At 35.7% G+C, this 9,045-nt stretch overlaps 1 protein-coding gene across 2 annotated transcripts in view; it reads left to right on the top strand.

Annotated features, from left to right (window-relative positions):
- CWF19L2 (CWF19 like cell cycle control factor 2) overlaps positions 1–7,479 on the top strand; it is a 185,528-nt gene extending 178,049 nt beyond the window's left edge. For both annotated transcript variants that reach the window (XM_007182672.3, XM_057553460.1), the window contains exons 17-18: positions 2,203–2,304; positions 5,093–7,479. In XM_007182672.3, coding sequence (XP_007182734.1) covers positions 2,203–2,304; positions 5,093–5,236 — 246 coding nt within the window. In that variant the 3' untranslated portion in view covers positions 5,237–7,479. The remainder of the gene's footprint in view (positions 1–2,202; positions 2,305–5,092) is intronic.
- Positions 7,480–9,045: the final 1,566 nt, after the last annotated feature.

The following is a 9,045-nucleotide window of genomic DNA, read 5'->3' on the forward strand; positions in this document are numbered from 1 at the left end:
TTATTGTGTTACTGTCGATTTCCTCTTTTATAGCTATTAGCAGTTGCCTTATATATTGAGGTGCTCCTATGTTGGGTGCATATATATTTATAATTGTTATATCTTCTTCTTGGATTAATCCCTTCATCATTATGTGGTGTCCTTCCTTGTCTCTTGTAACATTCTTTATTTTAAAGTCTATTTTATCTGATATGAGTATACCTACTCCAGCTTTCTTTTGATTTCCATTTGCATGGAATATCTTTTTCCATCCCCTCACTTTCAGTCTGTATGTGTCCCTAGGTCTGAAATGGGTCTCTTGTAGACAGCATATATATGGGTCTTGTTTTTGTATCCATTCAGGCAGTCTATGTCTTCTGGTTGGAGCCTTTAATTCATTCACATTTAAGGTAATTATTGATATGTATATTCCTATGACCATTTTCTCAATTGTTTTGGGTTTGTGTTTGTAGGTCCTTTTCTTCTCTTGTGTTTCCCACTTAGAGAAGTTCCTTTAGCATTTGTTGTAGAGCTGATTTGGTAGTGCTGAACTCTCTTAGCTTTTGCTTGTCTGTAAAGCTTTTGATTTCTCCATCAAATCTAAATGAGATCCTTGCCGGGTAGAGTAATCTTGGTTGTGGGTTCTTCCCTTTCATCACTTTAAGTATATCCTGCCACTCCCTTCTGGCTTGCAGAGTTTCTGCTGAGGAATCAGCTGTTAACCTTATAGGAGTTCCCTTGTATGTTATTTGTCGTTTTTCCCTTGCTGCTTTCAATAATTTTTCTTTGTCTTTAATTTTTGCCAATTTGATTAATATGTTTCTCGGCGTGTTTCTCCTTGGGTTTTTCCTGTATGGGACTCTCTGCGCTTCCTGGACTTGGGTGGCTATTTCCTTTCCCATGTTAGGGAAGTTTTCGACTATAATCTCTTCACATATTTTCTCTGTTCCTTTCTCTCTCTCTTCTCCTTCTGGGACCCCTATAATGCGAATGTTATTGCGTTTAATGTTGTCCCAGAGGTCTCTTAGGCTGTCTTCATTTCTTTTCATTCTTTTTTTTTTATTCTGTTCCGCTGCAGTGAATTCCACCATTCTGTCTTCCAGGTCACTTATCCGTTCTTCTGCCTCAGTTATTCTGCTATTGATTCCTTCTAGTGTAATTTTCATTTCAGTTATTGTATTGGTCATCTCTGTTTGTTTGTTCTTTAATTCTTCTAGGGCTTTGTTAAACATTTCTTGCATCTTCTCGATCTTTGCCTCCATTCTTATTCTGAGGTCCTGGATCATCTTCACTATCATTATTCTGAATTCTTTTACTGGAAGGTTGCCTATCTCCACTTCATTTAGTTGTTTTTCTTGGGTTTTATCTTGTTCCTTCATCTGGTATATAGCCCTCTGCCTTTTCATCTTGTCTATCTTTCTGTGAATGTGGTTTTTGTTCCACAGGCTGCAGAATTGTAGTTTTTCTTGCTTCTGCTGTCTGCCCTCTAGTGGTTGAGGCTGTCTAAGAGGCTTGATTGGAGACTCTGGTGGTAGGTAGAGCTGACTGTTGCTGTCTCCACTTAACTTTTAAAGCTAGAAATTATGGTGTTTTCCAATCAAGATAGAGTTTAAAATACTTCATGCATGCACACGTGTGTGTTGTTGTGTGTGTGTTTGTGTGTGTGTGTCTGTGCATGAGTGTGTATAGAAAGAGGGAGGGAAAAAAGAGAGGGAAAGATAATAGTTAATCGTGGAAATATTTTGAAACAAGGTTGGTAAACTAAAAATTTCTATACCCACCTCACCAGTTAATAAAAAACTGATTGTTCATGTTTAATTTATCTTTGATCAATAAATAGTAGTAAAATCTCAGGGATGTTATACCTCTGCATTGTGAGGAAAATATAAGAAAGCATATCCTTAATCTCTATTTGCATAGTCTAAGGAAAATTACTTGGTTGTTATATATTTTAAAAATGCCTTTTCTTTCTTGTTTCCCCAAAAGACAGAAAAATAATTGGTTCTGATTATAATTGCTGGGTATTATAAACACTATCTAGCTGAAAGGCTACCAAATGAAATGTTTTACTTAAGAAGTTAGGTTATTGCTTAAATACCTATAGAACTGGAAATTTAGTGTATATGTTTGTCTTGAGTTGAGGGGTGCTTAATTAGGAAGAGGGATTAAGCATAACTTTCTGATTTCATGCTGTATTCATGTGTGATTTATCTGTTTATTTAGGTACCCAGAGGCTTACCTTACTTCTCTGTGAATTTTGGCCTCCAGGGAGGGTTTGCCCATGTCATTGAAGATCAACGCAAATTCCCTTATTACTTTGGAAAGGTATGCTCACAAATTTAGTAAAATACCAGAGTTTAGCAACTTTGTAACACTTTTCTTTTGAAGGGAAATCAAAACTTTGGCCACAATATTTAGTGAAGTTGGTTATTACTGTTCCACTCAAGTTTTAGAGGGAGTACCCAGAAACTGTTAATAAATATATCCCAGAATATTTATAACAGGAATATTACTTTGTAACCAAACATTTGTTGACAGTGTCAATGGTGACTATAATGTTTTCCTGTGGAGTCAGCCAGGCTTGTGCTGAGAGTGATGATAATTGATAATGATGATAACCCACTCACTGAGGATTTACAATGAGCCTGGTATTGTTCTGAGCACTCATTTAATGCTCACAATAACTCTATTATGTAGATATTTTTATACTTTCATTTTATAGATGATGAAACTGAGCTACAGAAAGGCTATGTAACTTCCCCATGGTCAAGTGCTAATAAGTGACAGAAACAAGGGGTGCATAAGCTCATGGTTGAGCTAGAGAACAAATGATCTCACATCTTCATTTATAATTAAGCACCATATAGTCCAAGAAGAATGTGTCACTCATTTCACACAGATAGTTTCTGGACAGATACTAGAGTGTAGATCTTTCATTTGCTAGTGGATTCTTTCCGTTACTACAGATTGCCTTCTAGGGATATAGTCCTTAAATTTAAGGTCTACTGAGTATCTGGGAAGTATGTAAGTTAGTATCAGGGACTAGAATGAAATTAGTGTAGCCATTGAAGCAATCAAAAGAAGTCTGGGCAATAAGAGCTCTAGAAGTGACCTTTCAATCTAGTATAACTCAGGCCTTTCTCTCTAAATTAGAGGAGCCTAGATGAACTCTGTCCATGGTTCCCTGTTCTTCCTCCCCACTTTCATCTCCTGTGTAAGATCATTTTCTACAAAGAATAGTGACATGTAAGAGGTTTGGACTCAAAAATTCTTATGCTGTTATCTTTAAAGGTTAACTAGAGGCCTAAAATCACATTCATCATTGAACTGTTGAGATACGTTACAGAAACTTGTCTGAGAATTTTTCAGAATATCTTTTCCCAGAGTTAACTAGAAAGAAATTTGTTTTCATTGCTCTGAAAAATTCTGTTGTTATTCAATAGAGCTTTATAACTCAAAGCTTTATGACTCTGCATTTATTTCTTTCAAAAAAAGAAAACTTAATTTTAGTGAAAATGAAGTAAAATATCAATTTTTTTAACTTGCATAAATTTAATTGGGAGATTGCCCCCCCACAAATATTATGCATGTACTGTGGTTTTTATGATACTGTCTTAATGTTAAAAGGAAGGCTTCTTTAGTTAGCATTACATCATTGATCCGTTTTCCCCAAAATTTGCTTTCCAAGAAACAGCCTATGAGACCAAAACTCCCTTCAGCCTGCAGTTGTTTAGAGAGCAAGAAGGGTTGGTTTCTTTCCATTAACATCTGCTTCAGTAACAGAACAAGAATCAGTCCTTATATGGTACACATGAGACAAAACTTGATGTTTTATAGACAGTTTTAGATCAATTTATAAGCTAGGCTTTCTTAAACTACATTGCTAGTGATTGGCTGGTGCCAAGAAACTCTTGCATTAAATCTAAATGTGCCCTCTTTTTAAACTGTGTCTCTCTTAACCCCTTTATTTCCCTTTCCCACTGAAAAGAGGTTTCCTTTTCCATGAAGCTTTTCCTGATTTATCCAACAATTAGAATCTTCTTTCTTTTTGAGTTTCCATGTAGTCTGCTTTGACATTTGCCTTATTCTGCTTTATAAGACAGTCCTTTATATAGTTGGAGTATTATTGTGCCTCCCACCATAGCTCCACATTCTGTTATGAGCTTTCTGAAGACAGAGAAATGTATTTTAGTTATCTCTGTATCCTCTACAGTATTTGGCACTTGCTTTTACATAGTAGGTCCCTTTAGTATATTTGTTAAGATGAAGAACCTATGTCTTAGAGTGATTATGTCCAAGGTCTTACCACACAATCCTGTAGACCTAGACTGAATATGCAGAACTCAACCCTTAGCCCAAGATTTTCCTGTATTACCATACTTCCCTTCCTCAAAGCATTATAAATCTCCCCCATATCTTCTGTACATGGATACTCACTATCATAACTTTGATTAATTTCTGTAACTGATAGCACAGGAAGAGGATCATGAAGGAAATGATCTAGAATAATAAGCAGACAGTCAGAAATCCATTCCTTTCAGGGCTTGGGAATGTGACTTTTTAAATGAAGGTGATTTATAATTTTTAATTCTTGGTTTGCTTAGATTAGTAATAAAATATGATTTTGTTTCCTGAAAAAAGAACTACAGCTAATAGTAGAAGAAACTGGCTTTTAACTATACTGGGTAGTAGAGAGAACATTACCCTGAGATTCAACTGTAGTTGAACAACCAAGTTAATAATTGCTACATGTTGATCAACTTTTTCTTCAAACTTTTACCAGAGCAGCTAATAAGGACCAAATTAATTAAATTTCATTTTCTCTTCCTCCCCTTTGCTGCTGTCTGATAGATGTGCTAACAAGCAACAAAATAGACAAATTGTTTGACAGGAGACACAGCTAGGACCCCTAGAATCACAGGGTTTGCACAGTTAGAACTAAATGAAAAGAAGGTTTATTTTTAACTTGAAACTAATACCTATGTAAAATTTGAGCATCCTCACGGAGAACTACTTAATGTTATATTTAGTAACAGAATAAATAGAAATAGTTTCATTCCTGTTTTTAGTATTTATACATGCACGTGTTTGTATTTTTCTCATTCTTTGAAAGGAAATCATTGGTGGGATGCTGGATGTAGAACCAAGACTTTGGAGAAAAGGGATCCGAGAAAGCTTTGAGGATCAGAGGAAGAAAGTACTGCAGTTTGCTCAGTGGTGGAAACCATTTGACTTCACCAAAAGTAAAACATGTTGAGACATACCTTTCATTTTTTTATGTCCTCTTCAGATTTCTTTCAGTTTTATTTCCATTGCATCTAACTAAACAACTGACCATCAGGTAATAGGAAGAGAGTCATGATCTGGTTTTATGACAACTGCATCATTGGATTGTGTCGGTTTCCTTCCCCACCTGCTCCTGTGGACTTCATTGTAGTAACTGTGGAGCAAGACCAGTTATGTTGTGTGACCTGTTCTTGTCCTGTTCTGTACCTATGTCTTGGTATTCTGAACTATTTATATTAACATATAGAAAGACTTTTCTGAAGGATTATCTAGGAAGTATAGCAAATCATTGCTTCAGAGGGAAGCGGGTCTGCTTCAAGTTTAAGTCTGCTGACTAGCTTCTTCTGCATTTTTTAAACTAAGAGTTGGCATATTTAGTAATAATTGAAATTTCTTTTCACAGCATTTTATAGAAGCTCTTAATTTTCTACCAATAGCATATATATTACTACTATTCTTTTTATTAAAGGAGAAAAGAATGTCCCGAAAGTAATTAAGAATTAAATAAGGTATATAACATGTTCATGATTTGTTTTTATTTCTGCATTTTTAAATAGTGTCTTTGAATTTTGGTGATTTTAAAAGTAATTGTTCCAAAAATTACAGTTTACAGTTGTTTGGGGTTTGTATGAAAGTTAAAAATTTTAGCCAAATCATCATTTTGGGGTTGTATTGATTATTACAAAATCTTAAGTAATGTGAGTATTTTTAGTGTCAGGAACACATTCCGTTGTCCCATTTGATCTAAGGTTCTTCATTTTCCTTTATTCTTACACTTGGTGTGAAGAGAAAAACCCTATACATATAAAATATGGCCATGGCCTCTCAGAGTGTTCTTACTTTATTTTTTATATGGAAGATATTTTTGTAGTAACCCTTTTTCAAAGATGTTGATTTTTTTGGAGCGGAACCTTGACATTTTGTCATGAAATGTTGAATACTTAGAATCAATGTGACATGTACTCTACAGTAACTCCTAACTCGATGTAGTTATTTTTAATATTGACATCTCATTTCTTTAGTATCTTGAAAAAAGAGAAATGTTTATGTTCTGTCTGCAGTTTTAAAATTTTAATAGAAGTTGGAAGTTTAATGGTTTCAGGTTCTCAATATTTGCAAATTGGATTTAAGTTATTATCGCATTGATACTTGATAGTATTTTATTTATTGCTGTTTTCAGACTCTTTTGGCCTTGCTGCAAAGTCTCAGAGGAATCTTTAACATTCATTTATTCAATCAGTGAGTTAACAAACATTTGTTTGCAGGGCATTTTGTTGCATACTGGTAGTACAAAAATAAAAAATACTTCCTATACCTTAAATTATTTCATAGTTTAGTGGTGCAAGAGACATGTTCAAAAATATTTGCAGCAGAATATAAGTTCTAATGCAAGATATGTGCCAAGTGTATTCAAGTACAGTGCTAAAGGACTATTTATACCTCCTCTGTTTTCATTCTTAGCTGATGAATCTTGCTTCCTGTTTTACTGAGAAAATAGAACTAAATAGAAGGGAGTTTCTACCACATCTAATTAATATACCTGCATCTGTACCCATGTACTCTGCTTTTCCTCTTGATAACTATAGGTAAATTATTTTGTTGTCCTTATCTAGAGCTAGTCAACTCATTTATGTACTACTAGATTTCATCCTTTTTCACCTACTCAAATGCCTCTACCCTCTGAATTATTAGATTTTTTCCTCTCTATAAGATTATTTCAATTAGCATACAAAACCTTTTATAATATATCAACAACAAGCCCTGGCATCATACTCCCACCCCTAGCCATTTCTCTTCTCCAGTTGACCAAAATTCATTAAAAAAAAATCTGTTTCCTTTCCTTCCATCTTCTTCCTGTTCTCATTAGTTAGACTTCATCCTCACCATTCTACTAGTTTTAGTTTTGTTTATGGTAAGGTCCTCAGTTCCTTCCACATTGCCAAATCAAATAATTTATTCTCAGTGCTCATCTTACTCTATCAGCTTCATTGGCATACTTGATCACTTCCCCTTCTTGAAACACTATTTTTACTTTGCTTCTAGAACACTGTCTCTTATTTATCCTCTTTCCTTACTGGCTGCATCCTCTCAATTTCCTTTGCTGGTTTCTCCTCTTGTCAACTTCTAAGTGTTGAAATGCCTATTCTCAAACTGTAACTACTGTATTCACTCTCTCCCAAGGTAATTTTCTCAATAAAATGGTCTTAAATACTATTTTTAAGTTGGTTCATTTACTCAACAAATATTTGAGTGTCTTCTATATGCCAGTCACTGGTCTGTGTGCAGGGGTTACATTAGTGAAGAAAACAAAAATCCCTGTGTTTGAGGAGTTTACATTGTATCAGAGAAGACAGATAGTACACATTAGACAATAAATAAATTATCTAGGAAATGTCAGAGGTGATAAGTACTATGGGAAAAGGAAAATAGAAGAGAACAAGGAGGATGTTTTCCAAATTTTTATTCACTTTGGACATCTTCACTGAATTCCAGAATCACATATCCAAATACCAACTTGACATCTGTTCTGTAACTGTATCGGTAGTAAGCATATCTAAACTGAACTCCTGATTTTCCTCCTGTTCTAGTTATTTATAATACCCATTTCATTATATCTCATGGTTTTATAGGTGAGACTTTTGGTCAGGGCTCAGCTGGATGATTTGCCTCTGCTTCAGGATGTCCGGGACCTCAGCTGGGGTGGCTCAAATGTCTGGAGATGACTGGGGTCATATGTCTGGATACTCTGTTCTTCATACAGTGTATGCTGAAGCTGGAATAGTGGAAATGGTTCCTTTACTCACATGTGTGGTGCCTATAGTGGAATGAATGGAACAGCTGGGGATGGGCTGATAATACTCTTTTCTCCTATGGTAATTTCAGGGTAGTTGGACCTGCTATCTGGCTTCTGGATTCCTCCAGAGCAAGCATTCCAAAAGACAGTTCCAAGAGATAACAGGTGGAAAGTGCCAGTCTTCTAGAGTCTGGTGCAGCTTAACTTTTGCTGTGTTCTTTTTATGATAAAGTTGTCACAGAGCCCACCTACATTCAAGAAGAGGGGTCATAACCCTATCTCTCAGTGGGTGTAGTGTCAAATAATTTGTGGTCATCTTTAGTCTACCACAGTCCACCCTCTGGCCACAAACTTATACTCCTCCTATGTGAAAAACATATTCAAATCCACCCAAGAAAGTCCCATTCCAGTAGGGCATTAGACTTAGTCTCAAAATTCAGGATCCCATCTAAATCAGGCCCAGATGGAGGTGAGGTTACTCAGGTGCTTCAATCTGAAGACCTGTGAACTTAGACAAATTACCTGTACCCCTTACACACACACACACACACACACACACACACACACACACACACACACACACACAATCAAACATACAGTAGTAAGAGAAGTATGTAGTTACTGCAGTGGAAACATTCATTGAAAAAGATGGAAAACTTGAGGCACATTTTAGTCACTGTTCGCTAGTAATTCTAAAATTAAGTCAAGCATATGTTGCCAGTTGCTTGATTAGGGCCCCAGTCCTGCTTCCTTTTTTTTTCTTTCCCCAGTCCTGCTTCTTGAGAATGATTCCACTGGGCTCTTTGCTCTGCCCTTTGCACTGTTGGTTCAACCCTCAGTCAGCCTTTGTTTTTCATAAGAAATAACTCAAGACTTACACTTCCAGCTAAGACAAAGTAACCACATTATCTTCCTGTCCAAAACAACTGAAAAATAGACAACATATATGAAAGGATGGTTTTTAAGACATGGGATATCAGGCAAGA

Source organism: Balaenoptera acutorostrata, chromosome 9 (assembly GCF_949987535.1).
Source record: "Balaenoptera acutorostrata chromosome 9, mBalAcu1.1, whole genome shotgun sequence".
NCBI classification, from domain to species: Eukaryota; Metazoa; Chordata; class Mammalia; order Artiodactyla; family Balaenopteridae; genus Balaenoptera; species Balaenoptera acutorostrata.